General features: G+C 40.6%; 2 protein-coding genes across 8 annotated transcripts in view; one reads left to right on the top strand and one right to left on the bottom strand.

The window, feature by feature from the left end:
* Window positions 1–585: 585 nt before the first annotated feature.
* brpf3a (bromodomain and PHD finger containing, 3a) lies at window positions 586–12451 on the bottom strand. 2 transcript variants are annotated; one of them, XM_023294915.3, is made up of 13 exons: window positions 12171–12451; window positions 8367–9893; window positions 7954–8110; window positions 6896–7027; window positions 5721–5849; window positions 5317–5629; window positions 4878–5201; window positions 3994–4548; window positions 3849–3906; window positions 3067–3149; window positions 2768–2865; window positions 2498–2652; window positions 586–2398 (listed from the first exon to the last, which is right to left on the bottom strand). In XM_023294915.3, the coding sequence occupies exons 2-13, from the start codon at window positions 9872–9874 to the stop codon at window positions 2215–2217; spliced, it is 3696 nt and encodes a 1231-aa protein (XP_023150683.2). In that variant the 5' UTR covers window positions 9875–9893; window positions 12171–12451; the 3' UTR covers window positions 586–2214. The 2 variants fall into 2 exon arrangements, with proteins under 2 accessions (XP_023150683.2, XP_023150684.2); XM_023294916.3 differs by having other exon boundaries at window positions 2768–2841.
* si:dkey-183j2.10 (glutamate receptor U1) overlaps window positions 11852–21047 on the top strand; it is a 10942-nt gene continuing 1746 nt past the window's right edge. The window contains exons 1-9 of one of the 6 annotated variants that reach the window (XM_023294911.3): window positions 11852–11998; window positions 13125–13257; window positions 16766–16906; window positions 17089–17161; window positions 19605–19636; window positions 19740–19919; window positions 20115–20338; window positions 20502–20599; window positions 20755–20972. In XM_023294911.3, coding sequence (XP_023150679.2) covers window positions 13231–13257; window positions 16766–16906; window positions 17089–17161; window positions 19605–19636; window positions 19740–19919; window positions 20115–20338; window positions 20502–20599; window positions 20755–20972 — 993 coding nt within the window. In that variant the 5' untranslated portion in view covers window positions 11852–11998; window positions 13125–13230. Of the gene's footprint in view, window positions 11999–12500; window positions 13258–16746; window positions 16907–17075; window positions 17162–19604; window positions 19637–19739; window positions 19920–20114; window positions 20339–20501; window positions 20600–20754; window positions 20973–21047 lie in introns of those variants that run through there. The other 5 variants (XM_035941347.2, XM_035941348.2, XM_055010868.1 and 2 more) reach the window with 5 other exon arrangements.

Raw genomic sequence — 21047 nt, 5'->3', positions numbered from 1 at the left:
GCATATAAGAATAAGACTTACAACTCCTAAATTATATGATTCATGAAATAGATGGCTGGTATGTGAAGTCAGAAAAGAAGCTTTGATGAGGACGTTCTGTGAGCCCTCCATGTGCCATCGCACTTGGTAGGAGACGTTCTGTCAGCCTCGAGATGGAAATCACAAGATTGACCGAAAATAAAGATGGTTCAGGATTTGAATGTAAACAAAAGCCTGCAAAGATGCTGACACACAATATGGCAACGCAGCTCGTGACAGGTGAGAATCAGGTGATCATCAAACTCTGGGGACACGTGTGACGCATGTCAGGCAGGCTAAAGATTCTGATTTAGGTTAATTTAATCTAAAACATTCAAGTTATTTATGTGTTTTGATTATTTGTTGTTGGAGTAACTGAAGTAGTTCCTTTGAAAACGATTCAGTCAGACAGTTCTGATGTATTCCATTTCACAATGTTCTCATTATCCAGTTTTCTTTTTTATCTTCAAATAATTCCCCTAACTTGAAGGAAACAAAGATGCCACAGTGTGATAAATTGACCCAACAGCACGAAACTGTTCTTAAAAACAGGCCACACACATGCGCTTGTTTCAAACAGCATTTATTCCTGTGTGAGAAAATATTGTCTCAGGCAGATTGTAGATCTTGCAGTACAATTTAAATGGCAAGATCAAAAATCTCCTGTGCCACCAAGAAAAAACAACAACAAAAAAAAACCTTGTAGGCCACTGCTGCCTACAGAGTTAAGGTTCTTGTGCCGCCTCACTTCTAGAGAGCATGTTCCGACATGTTGGTGAATACCATCACTATTACAAAGAGCTACTTAGCATCATACATAAATCTTTTCAATATTTTACTTTTTAAATAACACTCTCGACTGCCACAAATTATAAATTAAATTCTAAACTTGATTTTTGCATTCCTTAAATTACTTCATGTAAGCCGATATAAACATACATTTACATATTTACAAAACTATACACATGCACTTTTACTACACTGAGGTTGTATACATGTATGTATAAGCTGTACACACACACACACACACACACACGCACACACAAGGGTTTTTGCCACACATATGGCTCCAGAAGTCACCAGTCCTACAACTTTGTGTTTCTTTTTTCTTTTTTCAACAGACCGTTTGTGCTTTTCAAGTCTTCTCAGCCAGATTTGAAAACAAATGCAAGTTCTTCAGTGAGTGATCGCAGTAGACTTTTTCCATGAGAATCACCTCCATAGTGGCTTCACATCCTACTGACCTGGTAGCTGCACCGGGTACTCCAACATTCATAATACAGTTTCACAATATGGAAAAATAAGTAAACACCTCTAAAGTCTCACCAACAACACGTCATAGCGGGACTGGAAAGTTCAAGAATGTCTGCACCAGCAGCTGTTTGAACACAATTTACCATTGCAAATTGTTCTTTCACACTTATCTTGCGTGTGCGGAGCAAATCAGTTGCTCAGTAGATAGAATAAATGTGCTAAATAAATAACACACCCAAAATATACTCTTGGAGTCAAACACAGAAGCAGTTTTCATCACATTGAAGTGTTGAGTTTTAAATTTGATGTCAATTGAAGAAATTTTTATAACAGCTAAATAAATGGAAGATATGAAAGAAAGGTTTAGTGCATTAATTTGTTAAAAAAAATAAAAAATTACAGTTTATTTACTACTTGCAGAGCTAGAGAGAGTAGTATTGTTAGTATTATAAGGACATTATGTGACAAAAACCACACCTCACTTTCAGAGTCCAGATATGACGTGAATATTAAGTGAGACTTTCATTCTTCATTATACACATTGACATATCAATGGTAAATACAATCTAAATATGTTTTGAATCGAGACAATCCCTTTGACGATTAAATAATTACACTTTCTCACTAGAGTCTTGATTCACTTTGGCCTAAAATAAAAACTTTATAAGAACACAGCAACAGTGGTTGTGTAAAACCTTTTTTTAAAAAAATGACACGGATAAAAGAACAAAGTAATCTACGAAAAAGCCTTCCAACACTTTTTTTCCCCCACAATTTTAAAAATCAGAGCAACAGGTTTTACGCAAGAACCTTTCAAAAACCATTTACAGTTGGAAATCTCCTTTGTTTTACTGTCCCACTGTCTTTTTAAAGAGCATTGAAGAAGCTTCTACACACATAATCAAGCAGCTTGTTTAAGATGATAAAATCTTTGAATAAAATTTATATAAAAGTGGAGGGAGTGAAGTTAACGTTTCCTCTCACGTGGTTTAAATGTACCATAGCCCGGTCATAAGCAGTGTGTACAGACTTGCGAACGCTGGGTTTCTTTCCTTCCATCAAGCGCAGTTTGTCTACAGTGTCATCCATTCCCATCGGCAGTAGTTTGTTGCGAGGGAGCCATTGCCTGAAAGAAAAAGAGAGAGAGAGAGAGAGAGAGAGAGTTTTCAAAAGGACTACACTTCATTGATTTCACATTCAGCTCAAGGTTGTGTCTGAATCTCACCAAGTTCTTTTGGCATCAAAGAAGAGAACCAAGAAAAGCTTTTCGCCTTCCTCCAGTCGTCTCCATTCGCCTAGTTTGAGCACCTCCACAGGAGGCACAGGAATGGGGATGCCATTGTGGAGAAGCCCTTCCTGGGGCATGTCTGGGTCAACAATCTGTAACAACGGATAAGTTCAGCTATAGTAAACTGAAAAATGATTCCTGTCTATGGGAAGCAACAACGTGTGTATATATGTACACCACATACTGTAAGATCAAAAACATCCTCACCATTGCTGGGTATGATGGATATCCTCTGCATTTGGCCCAAACTAGATCCAGTGGTGAAAGCTCGGTCTCACTATCTAAAGACAGAAGTGTAGACTTTCCTGTGAACAGGATATTCCAATATATTCGATTAATATCTATTCATGACAGCTCTTGAGCCCAAACTAAGAATTGAATGAAACTGTACTGCTCAAGATATTTGCCAGTGTTTGTTCTTGTGTGCAGATTCTTCCACTAAGCTTCCAATAAACACACAAAAACAGGACTGGACTGTATTTTGACTGCTTTCTCATGATACACACCGGACCCAGAGATGTCTCCATTCTCACTGCTAGGAACTTTAGCCAAAGCAGGTTTACCCCGACTCCGTTTGGGAGGGGAGACACTACAGTTGAGAGGAGAGAAAAGCAACAGAGAGTAGTCATTTTTCATTTGAAGTACAATTTATAGGAAGAAGAAAGCTACAATTCAGAACCTTAGAATTTCAAAGACAATGGGCCTCAAGCAACAACATTTTAATTTTCCTATTCTAAGCTTCTCTTTGGCTTGTATAAATGTCCAAGTTGCATTCAGCAAACTCGAATAACTGCACAAACGTGTTGTCAATCGCTTGTTTTTGGGTGATGAATACCACACAGATGTCTTTAAAATCTTGGCCTTTCATAGAAATGCTGTTTTATGTCACTTGAAACTGCCCTCTTAGAAAACTCCCTACAGAAATCCTGGTAAAAAAAAAAATCTAAGACATGTCGAAGTTGCAGCATGAAATATGTTCTAAAACCTATAAAATCTTAACAATATTAGCTTTGCATCAACTTTGTACCGTATACAGTACTTATTATATAAACTGATTTGTTTCCTTTTTACTCTCTACATTCAAATCAAAGACATTCATTCTTAAACCATTTTAAGTCAAACAAGTGTTTTGTCCCTTCTGAAAAAGGTCAACGTATGTACTTGACTCAGATATATAACAGTTGTTAATGTCACAGACTGTCTTTCATTGCGTGCACGAGCTGCTAAACTGTGTTTGTAGAAGCTCTTGTTGCCTGAGGTCCATTGCGTCTGTGATCCAATAACTCACCTTAGGTTTGGGTTATCATCATCGTGGTCTGTAGAGGTGTGCTTTCCATTCGTCAGGCCTTGCAAAACCAAAAATGAAATGATGACAAATATGGACATTCTAGAAAGTCAAATGTCTGTAATTCAGTTATCTATTGTGTCCTTACCTTCCTCGCTGGATGGTGGAGGAAGTTTGTCTGCTTCCCCCTCTGAGCTCTGGCCTCTGGACCTCAGGTGGTGTGAAGAAGGAGAAGGAGGCGCAGGAGAGGCGTTTGGAGTTGGAGGTAGGGTGGTGATGTTGTTCGCACTCGGTGATTTTGGGCTGGCGGGGGCGCTGTCCACCCCATTGGATTTACCCTCAGGAGTTTTCCCATTTTGCTGTGGGGAGGACTTGTTTTTTGTCATCCGTGCCCCATTTTTAGCTTTCTTAAACAAAACAGACGTGCGACGACCAACTCCAACCAAAGGCAAAGTTGGGGGTGTGCCCAGCGGAGTGACCTCGTGAACTGCCTCCGGCTGTAAAGATGGCGTTTCTCCGACTTCAGCCTCATCTTCACCTTGGCTTTTGCTTCCACTGCGGGAAGATCTCTGGCGCTTGTAAGACCGTCCAGGGGACCTTCGGCCTCCAGTTACAATACCCAGGACTGGGGGCTCCAGAGGAGCATCTCCTGGCAGTGGCGATGATACAGGGCAGGTGAGCTCTAGCACAGGTGGAGAGTCATCTGGATCAAAGAGAAATTTATCACATGATCATAACTCTAGATTAAATGATTTTTAATTCATAAAATGAATTCATTTATCAGTTTAAATCTCCATTTGTTCACTAGTTGCAGCTTTTCTCCTGTGCTGATTTGCTGATTTTCTGTTTCATACAGTTGTAATTTGAATGTCTTTGGCTTTAAAAGAATTGACATTTTAGGTACAGACAAGAGAATTATCAGAAAAACAATAAATTATCAGATTACCTGATCATGGAAAAATAATAATTATTAATTAAATAACAATACTAATATTTAACAAAATAGTTATCGTAAATGAAAAATTATTTTACCTGTGGACACTGTTGTTAAAGGTCCATTATCCACACTAGTCTTCTCCTTTTTCTTTTCTTTGTCCTCCTCCTCATCTTCCTCTTCTTCTTCTTCTTCCTTTCCTTCACCCTCCTTGTCATTTCCATTCATGGACTGAGCGTTTTGCTGCTGCTGGTTCACCTTCTGTTTCAGATTGTTGATCTCTCGCCGCAGCAGCCTGATGCGTTTGGTCCGGCCGCCGCTGGTACGCATGGACGTGACCATGTCCAGTTTATCCAGTAAAGCCTTCAGCTGCTCATCTGTGGTTAAATGCAGTCTGTTCTCTGGGTCCAGCAGAGAGTCGACTGCACAGATCATGACAAGAGAAACAAACGGGAGGAAAAAGCCAGATGATGAAAAGAAGCATGTGGGTTTTGTTTAAAAAAAAAAAAAAACAATTAGTTCCCACAATCAACTCACCATCATCCCATGTACAGCTGTAGAAGCCGTGTTTATTCGGAGCCTCAGTCAGGTGCATGCCAGTGCTGGGGTCCAGGCCAATGCTCTGAGACTGCCTGTGGGCGTGACGGAGAATAGCTCCACCCACCTCCCGTAGCTGTAAGGCTGTCCTGTGGAACATGGTGTCCTTTGAGTTGTACTTGAGGCAGTTGGAAATCATGAGCTCAAAGTCCTTCTCGAGGTCAGCGATGGAGCAATAGGCATGTCCGTCCAGTTTGCTACGCATGGTGGAGAAGTCCATGGGTCGGGAAATAAACTCCAGGTAGTCTGGGACCTCAGTGAATCATAACAAAAATCAGAACGTTAGCCAAGTTACCAAAGAAACAATGCTGCTGAGGACCGTGTGTAACTCTAACTGCACCAACCTCTGATAGATTTACAGGCTGAGAGAAGATTTTGGCGGTGTCTTTCTCTTGCAGTTGGTCCAAGGTGGATCGCAGAAGCACTAAAGCGGGGGTCAACTTCAGCTCCAGAGCAGCCTGCTGAATTTTCATCTGTGGGTGATGACGCAAACAGACAGGAGAGAGCAGAGGAAGAACAAGGTCACTCCAGAGGCTTCAAATGAATGACAAAAAAGAAGATATTAATGCTCTAAACATTATTTCCTTAAGCATCCAGCTACTGATTAATTCCTTCATCAATTTATCAAATTATTAGTTTTTGCAACTACATTATGTCTAAAATAACACAAACATTTTCTGAGCCACAGTAACATTTAACCCTCCTGTTGTCCTCATTTACGGACACCAAAAAATTGTTTCCTTGTCTGAAAAAAATCCAAAAATTCAGCAAAAAAATTCCCCAAATTTCTGAAAATTTGCAAAACCTTCAGGAAGAAAATTCCAGTAATTCCTTTAAAGTTTCCCTTAAAAACTTCATTTTTAAAAAAATTTGGCAAGAAAATTCTTGTAAATATTTTCAAAAAATAAGTAAAAATCTTCCAAAAAATCCTAAAAATATCTAAAGTGATTACATATATATCAGTAAAACTTCTAATATTTTCTTTAAGAACATTTACAAAAAAAATCAACCAAAATCCAGCAAATTTCGCTGGATTTTGGTTGATTTTTTTGTGAATGTTCTTAAGAAACATTTTTAACATTTCTTTTTTTCAACCAAAAAATGTTCAGAGATTTCCCAAAAATGTTGAAAATGTGGACATCAGAAGTTTCACTGTGAAAATATTTTTTTTTCCCACATTTTCAAATTTTAAAACGGGTCAATTTTGACACACAGGACGACACAAAGGTTAAATAGTTTGCTGTATCAGATCACCAGCTCAAACTGCAAAGATATTCAAACTGCCTCAGATCATAGATCACTACAAAATATTCAACAATTATTCACATTTGAGAAGCTGGGTTTTGTGGAATTTTGATTGAAAAATTACTTGAATGGCTAACTGATTATCAGAAATGTTACAGATTTTCTTTCGCAGTTATTTTACCTCAAACACATGATGCTTATGAATGACACTACTGGTATCAGTAAAAATACTCCAGATAATTATAAACCGTGTCAGACTTCCTCTTAAACGCACCTGCTCTCTCTTTAGCCTCTCTCTCTTGCGGATGAGTTCCACCAGAAGCCTTGCTCTCTCCAGGTCTTGCCTCAACTTCTGCCAGTATCGGAGTTCCTCTCTCGCAGCGCTCAGCTTCTCATCCGGCTCCCTCTGGACATGACAGAAAAAGCACAAACACATCAGGTGTCTGATTTAAAGTACATTAGAAAAATGTTTCCTGCAGCATTTTTGTAGGGCACTGAGGAGAAATTTTGGCGCAGAGACCCAGGTTTGCTCTTTAGCCAATTCCATGCTCACCCAGTTTCCAACTAAATAAATGAATAAAATCAAGTCACCTGTATTTACAATCTGCAGCTGCAAAGCCAAAGTTGTAAGATTGATTTTTTATGAAAGTTAGATTAACAATTTTTTTTTCATATCATAAAGACTTTTTTTGTGTGATAAATCATATTTTAAAAGCTCGTAAAGTGTGGACAAATCTTTTTTTATGTCCACTTTATGCTAAGAACATCTTAAGCATCCCTTGACAATTCAAATGAAGAGGAAACTTCACAACTTTTTAATAACGTTACCCATCTACAGCAAGAACTGTGAAGGGTTGTGTGGAGGCCTGCCATCTATCTCAATCAGTAACTGCAAACTGTGAGTTCTGGGCTTATGTTTGATTTCAGTGTGTGAGGATACAAATGAGGTGTGAAGTGGTTTTGATTCAAGTGACTTGGCTGACACTGATTTGAACAGACTGGTTCTCTGAAGGCCTCATACTCTATTTGCAGTCTCCACCGACAGTCGAATGTAAATGTACTGGTTTTAACAATTTAAACACACTACACCACCATGAATATAATACCCAAGTCAAAATACATAATTTGTAATCACTGGTGAAAAGATAGAAAATGCCTGAGAAAAAAACTGCACTGATTATTTGCTTAGTCACATTTTAGAAACACTTGAAACTATGAAACATTATCACAAATACATACAACACTATTTATGTTTATTTAGGTATTATTTAACAGTACTACTGTGCTGTTTTATGCAGGATAACAAATAGTGTAAATGATATCTCTCCTCACCTGCTCTGCGGTCTTGTGGGCCTGTAGATGGGAATGAAGTCGCCGTATTAAAGGCATCCCATTTCGAGACTGTCGTTTCAGTAACCAGTAGTTATGAAGCCTCTGCATGAACTGATTCTTCCTCTGGACATCAACTCCTGTGCAGATCTTGTTCAGCCTGTCACAATGTAATGTAACAATTAAACATTAAAGCCTTTGTGGAAACAGTGGTAGATGCAGTAAAAACATCATCACATTGTGACTTTATAAGGTCACTTAAATATGTTTATATATTCCTGTAAAAAAAAAATACACTCAGTGCCCATACTAGATAAGAAATCGCAAATCCTCTCTGACCTCTTTGAGGCAACAGACTCAGTAATTTAGCGCAGTATGTGGGCTATGCAAATTCTGAAAGTATGCAAATGTCACACCTGTGAGAGGGGATCTGAGGCACGAGCAGCACAGGAACAGTTGAGCGCCGTGTCGACCCACCAGACCCCTTTGTATTCTTCTTTTTCTGGCCTTTGGTACCCTTCTTGTTCTGTGGTGAGGGTGGGCTTTGAGAATATGATCTCTGACCCCGATTCCCCCTGCCACCCACCAGCCTCCCTTCCACCGACTCATCTCCAGACCCATCCCGCCGAGACCCAACAGGAGAGTGATGCTCGCAGAAAGCAGTCTTCTTCACAGAGAAGGTGGTACCATTAACACCCGTCTCCCGGACCGGGTCTATCTTCATAAACAAACCGGCCTTCTGGGCGCAGGTGACGTGAAAAGCTCTGTAACAGTTGGCTTTGTGGCACTGAATGGATGCTCCCCTGCCTTTCTGCTTACACAGGTAGCAGGTGAGTTTCCAGCGAGCAGTAGGGATGTTCTTGACGCCCTCAACGGGCTCCAAGAACACAGTGTTGGCAAAGCACACCTCTGGGATCCATATGGCACAGACAACATGGGCCCAGCGTCCATCACTTGTCTGTTTGAAGGCACCTCCTCGGTTGGGGCAGAGCACACAGTCTACAGGGCGGGAGGGGGACTGCAGGCAGCAGCGGCACAGCCACTGGCCCTCAGGTACGTACGGCACACCGTAACACTCCTGGTGGACGGCCAGGTTGCAGATGTCACAGAACAGGATGACGTTACTGTTCAGACATTCGTCATCCAGGCAGACGCAGCAGAAGGCATCCTCGTCCACAGCACTCTGGGAGAGAGCCTGGCTGCGGGACTCCAGGATGGACTCCCTCTCCAGGCGGTCTATCAGCAGCTCAAAAGCGTCCGGAGGAACAGAGGCGTGACCATCTGACACCCGCTTTTGGTTCACCATCTCCAGCCAGGCCAAGTCCTCCTCGTCCATGTCGTACTCAGCCACGCTATCCTGTTCCTCCCCAGATTTTTCTATGTAACGGTAGTAGGCTGCTGGGAGAGGAGGCGCCTCTGAAGGCGAGACTGAACTCAGCACACGGAAGGTGGGCTCAGGCAGGGGGCTTTGGTGGGACGGGTGCTGGAAGGAATAAGTAGATCCTGTGTGCTGCTGGGAGCCAGACCGCTGGTTCTGGTGAGATGTGTTTTTACCGCTCTTCTTGCTTTTACTGCTCGACGGCTTCCTCCACGATCTGGTTTTACTCTGCGTTTGCTCGCTGTTCTCTTTGTTGCTGTTGCACTCGGCAATGTCCTGGGCCATCATCTCGTCCTCTGTAATAACTGGCAGAGGATCTGTGATGTTAATCCGATGGAGCCTTCCATCGAGGTCCACTTCCACTATTTTCTGGGCCTGAGCGTATGTCAAAGTCTCCCTGGATGGAGAAAGCTGCAGTCGGTAAGGCGAGGGGGGCCTCAGCTGGCCAGATGATCCCCTGCCCCTTCCTCTCCCTCTGCCTCGACCCCGACCCATGGTGAGTCTGCTAACAACTGTCTTGCATTCCCACCTCCTCACCTTCCGCATGGGACTTTACACCAGCTGCCTGACAGATGGAGAAAGACAAAAAATGTTTAATGCAATGATTGAAGTTGCTGTGTCAACACTATTTTCTACTTTGTGTAATTATCTGCAAAGATTGACGGTAGCTGCTATATATTCATATTGGAAAGTAAACGGAGGATATAAAAGCTTGGACGGGAACCAGAGGGCTAGTAATCTTTGTATTGAGTATGATGAATATGAGAATGCAAGCACAGTGAATAATATGAAAACGTACTTGTCAAATTCCTGCTTAAACAGTCTGTCTAGCGATTATTATGGTTTATTTTCAGGCAACCATCAGTCGAGTGAAATGTTCTCAGTAATGCTGGTGCCTTTTTGAATAATATTTTATTATTTTGCATTTCAATCCTGTCTGACAGTGCTACATTTTTGTAATGCAGATATCACGCAACTGTAACCTCAAGGTGAATAAATCTGAGTTGCAATGGATGCGACTAGAACTGCTAAGTATTTAATTACTCTCTGGTCATTGATTAAACCCATGAAAACTCATCACGGTGAATCAAAGTTGAAAACAATCTCTTCATTAAAATGGCTTTGATACAACTCTACACCGCTGCTTCCTCTAAAATGTGCAGATTTACTTGTCATCACTCACTGCAGCTGAATCTACAATTCAGCTCAAACACTGTAAAACTATTCTACTTTTACTCAATGCCGAGTTCTGGTGTTAGAATAATTCAGCTATATGTGACTGCCATCAGTACACTGCAGTTTCAAGGCAGAAATGCTCAGCCACAGCTTTGACTGCAAATTTCGCTCATGTCTTTCAGCATGTAAAATAAACAACAATATCAACTGAAAACCTGTGTAATATTATGTAAATATAATTAGGAATTTCTCCATTTAGGGACTGCATGACGTTCTCCTCTTCATTCGCTATCTACCTTACCATTTTCATAACCCCCCCTACAACGAACATTTCTGCTGTTTCTAATGATGTGGTTTGTGCAATTAGGCAGCCTTATCAGTTTATTTTTTGGTAAAATAACCATATTAATGGAAATGCTCACCTCCGTGCACGCAGAGGAGGAGACAACATTGCTGTTTCCTTGGCTTACCTCTGCCCAAAATGACAGTGATTGATTTAAAGAAACACAAAATGTCAGTGTTCTTTCCTCAACAGCAAAATAATAATGAGGTATGCAAGACCATTTACACACTAACTGACTGGCTGACAAAAAGCATTATTTGTTCTATATTCTTATATCTAGTTGTCTCCTATGGAACACTTTGCAGGACTGTGGTTCCCAATATGCATTTATGCATGCCCAGCCTTAACACATTACGTAAACTCTTGTGTCATCCTGCGGGTCAAAAGTGACCCGTTTTAAAGTTTGAAAATGTGGGAAAAAATATATTTTCACAGTAAAAACTTCCACATTTTCTGGAAAAATTTTGAATATTTTTTTGTGTAAATAAAGAAATGTTAAAAAAGAAATTCTTCTTTCACAAAATTCAGAAAAAAATCAACCAAAATCCAGCGAAATTTGCTGGATTATTTAAACACTGCTGTAAATAAGATCATATATAAAAAAGTAGCTTTTATCCATTAATAATAAATTAATAGACAAATTCTGCCCCAAATGTTTGTGTTATAGTCTTTCCGTATGCCTGCTTTTTTTTTTTTTTTTTTTTTTACCTGGACATTCTAATTTCCACGTAAAAGGGGTCAACTGTGGTGCTGTGATGTGTAATAACAACACGTTACCTCAAGCACTCTTGTTGCACAAACACAACTACAGCAAACCGTCCTGCTGCGTGCATCTCAGCTGTGCCTCCATTGGTCCAATCAGGAGTCTGTAACGCGACCATACGTCTCTTGCACCAATCAAATCCCGGCACCTTGTTTTTTTTTTTTCCCTGTTGCTGTGCATAGTTTGGTTGCAGAGCGCTAAATACCAACCCGAGTATCTAACATCTGTCAGCCATTTTAAGCGCTCAACAGCAGAGACAACGGTTGTATTGCAAGTTGATTAGCAGCCCAATTATACATGCAAACAGCAACCAGAGAGCAGATGCGCTGTTTGCACCGTGCCTGAAATGCATAAAATAACTTGCATGTATATATTAGACCACGACATTGTAAGTGTGCAACGTTCCGGGCATTGCTTTGTACTCCAGACCCCTGCAAATAGACTGTCTCTCTGTCGCTGATGAGATAACGTTACTCGGTCGGACAGGACACACGGGTGTCGTGTGGCAAAAAACGTTTCTAAGCAACGCTGAAAATGCTGAAAATACCAGAGTCGTTTACCTTGTACGACCGTCCTCTGCAGTGCGAGTGCCAAACAGAATAACTGCACCTAGCTAAATGTCAGCTAGTGACAGACTACAACCGAGGCGGACATGCTAGCAGTTAGCTTAGCTAGCCGGTAATTTCAGGAGCGACAGCGTCATCTTCAGCACTCCAGCTCTCCGCCGGGACTTCGGTTGGACACACAGACTCGACCCGGTTTCATTGGTGTGGTTTAAACCTTTCAAACGGTGGTGGTTAACAACTTGGGGGCAGCAAAATCCCGAAGATATCAAATTAATGTACCTTGGATGAAGCTAAATATTCAGCCAAGATGGCTTGAAAAATACGCCCCTTTAGAAAAAAGCACTTCAGCCAATGGGAGGAAGCCGCTTCACCTCGCACGCAACGCGCACCGGCTTGTGATTGGTCAGTGCGATACACCGAATTCATCGGACTCGGCGCAGAGTTCACCACCGAGAAAAGCGATGATAAAAACAACGAGACATTTATTGCGCGCCTTCTGGCCTCGTCTCCATCTACCCCAGACCACCTCACACACCTTTTAGACGTAAACACGAACGCTGGTCTGTAGAGCTTACAGCAGAAACAATCCAATAACCAGATAATGAAAATAGAATATCAATTGCATACTCATACACACAATAATGTATCTGCAAATTAGAGGGCAACAGATATAGAAATACTAAGATTTTCATAATTACTTCTGTTATAACGTCAATGAATCTTCCCAGTGCTAAAATCTATAGTGTTGTTAGAAGAAAACGTCAGTGAAATGTACAACTGTTGAAGTCTTTTGTTTAATGTGTCTGTAGTAATACATGTTCTCTTAAGCTAATTGTAAGGATTATAAATAATCAGAAGGTCGAAAATCATGGTATGATTCATGTGAGGAAAGTCCAAGGCAGCTTTAATAATATTGTTTTGTATGCCCTCTGTCCTTATGCTTGTTAGAAGACAGTCTGCAAGGCACAAATGTCACAAGATGCACCTAAAATAAAGACTGTATGGAGTCTGGATGTAAACGAAGCCTGCGAGGCTGATCACACATGATGTGGTGATGCAGCTCAAGACCAAAGATGTCAAGGTAAGAAACTGTATATAAAGTAATGTGTTTTTGGACAATGCTTAGATGTTTTCTAGAGCAGCTCAGTTTGGCTGGACTCTGTGGAGTACGGTGAAGCTGCGTAGACCAAATTTCGCTGACTCCAGTGTGTTGGAATAATTTACAATAAATCAGTGAATCTGGAAGTCAGAAAAATTCTGCACCACACATTTGAGCTTGGACATTCATTTATGACCTTGGCAGCAGTAGTTTGAAGAAATGTCAATTTAAGATTCACGTCAGAGCTTCAACTATCTTTTTTTTAATTATTATGGCTTGATTTGCTGACTGTCCATTTGATTAACTGTTTTGCCAAAGCTATAAAATATCAAAAAGTAGTGAAAAGGCCAATTCATATTTCATAGAGCCCAAAGAAATAAATAGTATTTGGTTTAGTCCAACCTGTCCAGCTAGTGTACACTTACTAGTTTTTCTGATGCTTTCGGTCATTATCACGCTTCTTATCAGTGGATGGAGTTTGGTGCAACAGGGATGGATTGATTAACAGTTTATATATTGTAAACAATTTATTTACATTCAGAATAAATTGCTCTGTAGTATACAGATGCAACTCTTAAAATCATCAGCAACACATAAACTACAAATATGTGACATTAATGTCTGGAGGTGCTGCTGTTGTTTTGTAATTACCTAAAGCATCTTCTGTACATTCTTCTGTTTTATATAAAGTGAATTCATTAGATGAAGTTAAAGGCCATTTAAAGAAATTTAAAACTATCTGAACATTTTATATCACTACCAAAAATTATGTTTGCTATCATAACAACAACCCTGAAACAATAGATCAAATTAGTAAATTTGTATATAATTTTACAATCATTTACCATTGTGCTGGGATATGTGCATGTTATTAAGCTATGATAAATCAAAGTTAAGATGTGCATGTGGATTTGATATATTCCCAAAAGTGATGAAAATTCCATAAAACTTAACCTTAACCTTAACCTGTCATGATCCCTGCTCCAGCTCCTGTTTCTCTCCTTCATTCTCCCTCCTGGTCTCTCCTTCTTCCTCCTGTTCTCTCCGTATCTGTCTATCTCTTTTGATCTGTCTCTCTTTGGCTCCCTCTGTCTGTCTGTTGTCTCTCCCTCCTGTCTCTCTCTCCCTGTCACTCGCCCTCTCTCTCTCCCTGCATCACCTGTCTGCACTCAGCTGATTACTGCAGGTGACACTCATTGCAGTAATCAGCTCACCTGCCCACAATATCACCTAATCACTATTTAAGCCTTGCTCATTCACATACTCTCTGCTGGATCATAGAGACTCACATCCTATCTTGGACTCAGTATTCTCTTTTGGACTCTCCTTCCCCCACTCTTGGACTCAGTTTTTCCCCCTGGGTTTCCCCACCTGGACTCTGTTCTTCTCTGGATTCTCACCTGCCCTGTTTCAAGTCTCCAGCCTGCCATAGCCCCACCTGGACTCTTGTCTCCCCCATTCCTAGATAACTGCTGGTCCCCTCTGTCTTCAGCTCTCTGTCTGCCTGTCTTGTTTCCCCACCAACTTCCAGAATCCCCTGTCTTCCTACTTTTGCCCCGTTAACCCTTTGATGCACAGTGTGAGTCAGGAGATACCCATTTTCTATTGGATTTGGGTCACTTTTGACCCATGTTGCGCATCAAAGGGTTACTCCTGTTCCCCACTGGTTTTGTAAGTACTTTGTTTTGTTGTATGGTTCAGTTTATTCTTGTTTGGTTCTTGTAGTTTAGCTGTAGGTTTAATAGCATAGCTTTTTGGTATTAGATTTGGTTTAGTTTTCCCCTGGTTGGTTTTCTCTTTTCTGTGTTGGTTTAGTTCCTGTTTTGTTTAGATAAAACCTTTTCTAATTGCCAGTTGTCTGCCATATCTGTGCCTGGGTTCTCCGAACCTCCCCGTAACATAAACCTTAAGATGCTAATGTAGATGGATTCATTTACAGATGAAATATGACTGAACAGTGCCATTAATAAATATAAATTGGGCTTGTGTACATCTTAAATTCTGCTTGTGGTCCTGCATTTCATTTTTCTTTCACACAATTCTTAATGCTTACAATAGCTGAGTTGACAAAAAGTGATTCCATTAGAATAATTGCACCTAAATTTGTGACCTGATCGTTCAGTTGGTTTTAGATTTGACTGTAATGTTCTGGGTTTGAAGCCTATCAAAGCCAACAATGATTTTTCCTAAATTACAGCTGGCAGGAGTAAACACACTTACTTCAAATTACAGAATGATCTTATGCCAGTGTTGAGTTACAATAATCTCATCATGCCAGCTGGCTTTGGTTTTATTTATTTATTACTGCCTGCACAACCCAGTTCAAACTGCAAAACATTTACTGATGAGAAGATCACTGGCTGACTCAGTTATTCAGGTTCTTTCTCCACATGAGCCATAAAACATCCAGCGAACTCCCACGGACTGATTCAGTCTGCTGTTTCTGCAGAAACAATTCCTAGTGTTGAAACAAAATCAAATACAGATCGGCTTATATGAAGCTATTTCAAGTTTTTCAGACATTAACAGAGCACAGGTTCCCATTGCATGATTTTTTTTTACAATCAGTAAAAAATCAATTTGTAGAAATTGGCATCAATGAGCTTAAACTAATGTATGGCCTCTTGACTGCTAACCTGAAACCATCTACAGTAGCCTGATTGTTCAAATCTAATTGTAAAATACAAAATAAAACAAGCAAATAAATAAGTAAATGAAGAATGAAAGAAACAAAGAATGAAAGATTTACTGAGGTGAACAACCCTGTTTTTGTATGTGAAAGATCAAATCCTACATGCAAAAACATATGCAGCAGCATTTCAGCGTTCCAAACCTGAAAAGGACGATTGGACCAAATATTGATTTCTGGAGCTGTACAGAAAGAACAACCCCTCCATCATTTTTTATTTTGATTGGATCACACCTTTTGTTTTCATTTGTACTGCATTACAGACTTGCTCCTCTTTTCAACACTTCACAGTGCCTCAAAAACCTTTGTGAGCTCAGGGACACTTTCCAGTAAAGATAACTTGTTTTCAGATTTCTGCAAGACTTTCTTCACTCTGAGTTATTCTGTTTATTGCTACATTTGTCCTTCAGGGCTTCCTTTGGATTTCAAAGAGCAGAGAGCTTTTTGTGTTTTGTACGTCTTTGTAACATTTCCAAAGGCACGCAATACACGACATCAGTTAAATACTGTATGTGTTAATCCCTTTATTTTACACGTGCGTCGTTAACATTCCTTCTACTACAGCAGAGCTTCTACGTGCAAATATTGCTTATTTATTACCTTGAGACATATATCTTGCCCAAAGAGCTTCAAATATGGAACTTAGTTTACATGAATTTTAAATATCGACCAACTTATGGCACTCATCTTAACTACAATACAAGGATAATCATCTGCTCTATCAGTGCATGATTTGGTGTAAATCTTCACATTTAGCTAGTTTGTGCTCCATGCTGCTTCTCCCCACCCCTTCAAAATTAGTCCACATTCTCCACCCACAAAAACTTCGTTGGCTGCCTCTTGACGCATCTGAATCTGAGAAAGTTCATTTCGCAGCTCACTGGAGTCTATTTGAAGCTGACGTGCCAATCCAGCAGTCAGGACTTGGACTCTTTTCAGGTGGTAAGGACTTTCATCATGCACACTCTACAAACTGATTGTCTGTTTTTTGCTGATTTGATTCAGATTTCTGCATTTGTATTAAGAAAGTTTAATGAACATCTGTCAGAGTTAGTCTATATCGTCCATGTGATGCATCACCAACTAGTTCGTGTCCTTTCATAACTCGTAGTTTGCAAATCAAGAGACACAGGATGCTGCTGGGCTTTCTCTTGCTGTCTTCTTGGCAGTTCCTGTACATGGGACTGTGTACTGCAGGTAAGAGAGCATTTATTTATCTCAGGTTTGCTCTTGTGCATAGTATGTGCTAACACACAAGATCAATATAATAGATGCAATGAGGCTTGTTCGAATACTGTGAGTGTGTATTGATGCAGAAGATAGTCTGACTGACGTTGGATAATTTCTAAATAAATTCTGCTGCTGGACACTGAAGTATCAAAGTTTGACCCGGTCACTGCATTTGAAATTCAGTTTGGTGGCAGCTCGCTTTTTTTCTTTGCCAAATTCCTCATGTTTTCTCTGCAGGATTTGGTAGAAGTCTCTCAGGCTTGACAAGACATAAATACATAAACTGTCAGCTCGGATGAATATCAAAGTGTAGCACCACATCCTGTCCAACTCTTGTTGAAAGACAGAAAAGGAAGCAAGCCAACTGACAATCTCACAAAAACCGGTAATAAATCAACTGTATGAAGCAAACAAAGACTCTGTGTTTCAGAGTGGCCAAAAAGTGACAGGGGCTTGAAGAGCTTGTATACGTGTCATCTTCTGAAAAGGAGGATCTGATGGTTGTCAGGATCACCCTGTGGTGATGGATCCCCAAGGCCTTGGCCTGAATTGAAGCTTTTGATACTCTTTGACTGCCCTCCCATCTCACAGTGCCATGGCATTGAGAGTCTTTGAATTAACACACTGCTCTAAATAGATTGTAGAGTGCAGACAGTTTGCAAGCAGGAGAGGAGACTGGCCAGATCTCTAGGATACCGGAAAACTCTTGTGACTAGAAAGTCAATACATGCACACCAAACTTCACCTCAGACATCGCTGTGTGTCAGATGGCCAGTACACAAAGGGGTCTTTGATTCAGCTAAATTTAGGGTGGACATCAGCTGGGAAAACATCTGTCAGAGGAAGATAAACTAGGAGTCGCTCTCTTAGGTTGTCTAACATGCTCTTCAGTTTTCATGTAAAAGAACTGCAGTTTTATTTTTCATTGTACATCTTTAAACATTTTTTGCCACAGAAAAAAGATATTTGTTGAATCACTAGGTGTGGTTCACTATTTTTAACCCTAAGGCCAGTGTTAAGCCTTGATTAAACACCCTTGTGGACAGCTGGGGTCAACACATAGTTGGCTGTTTTTTTTGTCTACTTTGTAGTTTGCATGGAAGACTCTGTTCCATTCATGCACAGTAGACTGGTGAGCTGGTGTTGTGTGCATGAACACTGCCAAGTGTGCACTCCACTGCCCTTGGAACGTATGTAGCAGCTGTATGGACACAAATTTTGTGCTATATGTGGACGTCAGCAGAGACGTCTGTGTGGAGTCTTTCTAACTTGGGCAGATCAAAAAATTGGCGTGAGAATGTAACACAGCCATTGCATGTTCTGTGTTTGCGAGTATGTAAGGGTCCACAAGGGTTACATGAATTCCATCATCTGCCCAGAACTGCATAAAGCCTTGATTGAACTTTCTTGTGGAACAGTGGACAACTGTGGACACCATGGATGTGTAGTTGTTGTTATTATGCTATTTTCTAAGAATACACCCTTCCATACATGCATAGTAATTCATGTATACACAAATTTCTGGGCTGCATACTCTATGGAGGACACAAGAGGAGATGATTAAATTTACATCATATGGCCCATAGTGGACCCTTGAGGGCCCTCGCATACTTACAGACATGGAAAATATAACACTGGCCTGAGTCCACTTGCACCCCAAATGTGTCATCATTAGGTCAACCTGTGCAATGACTACACTACAAGAACAACTGTGCATGTATGGAACAGAGTCTTCTAGGCAGACTAGTAGACAAACAGACTAGAAAATAGTATAATAACAACTGTGTGTCCTTGCTGTCCTCAGCCATCCATGTGCATGTTAGCATGGGAGTATAATCAAGACTTAAGAGTCCAACGGACAAAATGCCTCGAAACCTTTAGTCTTTTTGATTAAAGGAGTGAATGTTGAAAGGTTAAAAGAGAAGAACTAAGCAATAAATACCTAAATCATATTAACAAGTCTTAGAGTCATGCACTGTGCATTGTGAGGCTCGTTTCACAATGTCTTGTGACACAGTAATACTTTGAGCTAAAAAGTCAGACCATCACCAAAATCATCAGGATACATCATCTGTGAACAAGGAATGCCTAAGCAATTTTTTTTTACCAATCCCAATTGAAATATTTTACAAAATAATCTAAAACTTTGACCTACTAGTGGAGTTCAATAATAAAAAGGCCTGTGGTCAAAAAAGTTAGTGGAATTTATGTTCAAAGGACCAATGGAGAAAATCATAGCAATCCATGTAATCGTTACTGAGACCAAAACAGTGGACTGATCAGCCTGCAGATCAAAACTGCAATCATAAAAACATGTCATGAAAACCAGAAAGCAGTTGTTATGTAGGTGTACCGTGAACAGTTTACATTACATTGACTTACCTGTGCTTTATTTTTCTATCAACACCAGTACAATCAGAGCTGACAATCACAACAATAAAGGTATGTCAGCTCTGGATATCTGTCTGGCTCATGCAGAAATCTAAATACAAGATTAAAGATGAAACACATTCCACTGATTCTATTTTTGCATCTTATCTTTTAGCAAGAGCCATATGCAATGTCCAAAGGCACACAGCTGGAAGGGTTTTGCATGGACCTGCTATCTGAAGTAGCCAAAAAACTGGGCTTCAAGTACAGAGTGCAGCTGGTGAGAGATGGTTCATATGGCAGACAGGATGACAGCGGCAACTGGAATGGGATGATTGGAGAGGTGGTGAGAGGGGTGAGTACATGGAAACTGGAATCTAGAGCGGTCAAAGAGCAGTGAACTGCTTTGCAGAAGAAGGCTAATTATTGTTTCAATTATTCAGTAAAGTAAAAATCAACGTTGTGTTCAACTTAGCCACTTCAAGGAGTTTCTATAAAGCATGTACTGTATATGATATCTGTTACACAAGCTGTTATGCATTTTGTACAGGAGGCAGACCTTGCGATTGCTCCACTGACTCTCACTGCAGCTCGAGAGAAAGCTGTGGGAATGACCAAACCGTTCATGCAGACTGGAATCAGTGTCCTACTAAGGAAAGACATCTCAGAGGGAGCAGGCTTCTTTGATTTCCTGACCCCCTTTTCAGCACAGACGTGGGTCGGCGTACTCATTGCCTACCTGGGGACTGCTGCTTGCATCTTTATAGTTTCCAGGTTGGTGACAAATGTATGTCTTTGAAGTGAAGATTATGACACATTTAATTATGTTTAATGATGTGCTCTGTGAGTTGCTGCTTGTGGATATTTCCTAATTTCTTCTGGCTGTGGAAATCCTTTGAGTCATATTAATAATTAAGATTTTCTATGCAAAATGCAGGCTCAGCCCGTGTGAGTGGAGTCAGCCTCAAAGTGAGCAAAACAGATTCAGTCTCCTGCACAGTCTGTGGTACACAGCTGGAGCTCTGACTCTTCAAGGTAAACAGCAAAACCAGACACTATCAAATTTGCATGCCACCACAACACAACTAACAGAGGGGAGAAGTTCTCTAGGTTGATTTTTTTTTTTCTGTACATCCTCTCCCTCTTTTGTTGTGGCACTTTTCTGACTCTGTTTTTGTGTTGCGCTTCAGGCGCTGGTCCTCATCCCAAATCCCTTTCAGGACGAGTCATCTGCTGCAGCTGGTGGCTATTTGCTGTTGTCCTCTTGGCTTGTTATTTCTCCAACCTCAGCTCCTCGAAGACCTCAGAGTCCAGCCAGCTGATGGTGAAAGGGTTTGAGGACTTGGCCAACCAGGACATGATTGAGTATGGCTGCCTGGCTGGCTCCTCCACCCTCGCTTTCTTCAAGGTGAGTGGTTCAAGGACCCTATTCCCACCACTCAGCTACATGCATGGATGCAATATAAAACTCACATTTGTTGGT

The sequence above is a fragment of the Amphiprion ocellaris genome, chromosome 5 (assembly GCF_022539595.1).
Source record: "Amphiprion ocellaris isolate individual 3 ecotype Okinawa chromosome 5, ASM2253959v1, whole genome shotgun sequence".
Classification (NCBI taxonomy): domain Eukaryota; kingdom Metazoa; phylum Chordata; class Actinopteri; family Pomacentridae; genus Amphiprion; species Amphiprion ocellaris.
This window is presented reverse-complemented; position numbering and strand designations above follow the sequence as displayed.

Bases quoted from the DNA above. Each gene is read 5' to 3' on its own strand.
- brpf3a (XM_023294915.3), bottom strand. From the start codon at position 9,874: ATGCGGAAGGTGAGGAGGTGGGAATGCAAGACAGTTGTTAGCAGACTC. The intron at 4,549-4,877 runs GTAAAATAATTT...TCTTTGATCCAG, and splicing joins TTTAACAACAGTGTCCACAG to ATGACTCTCCACCTGTGCTA. The intron at 2,866-3,066 runs GTGTGTATCATG...TCCTGTTCACAG, and splicing joins TGGAGACATCTCTGGGTCCG to GAAAGTCTACACTTCTGTCT.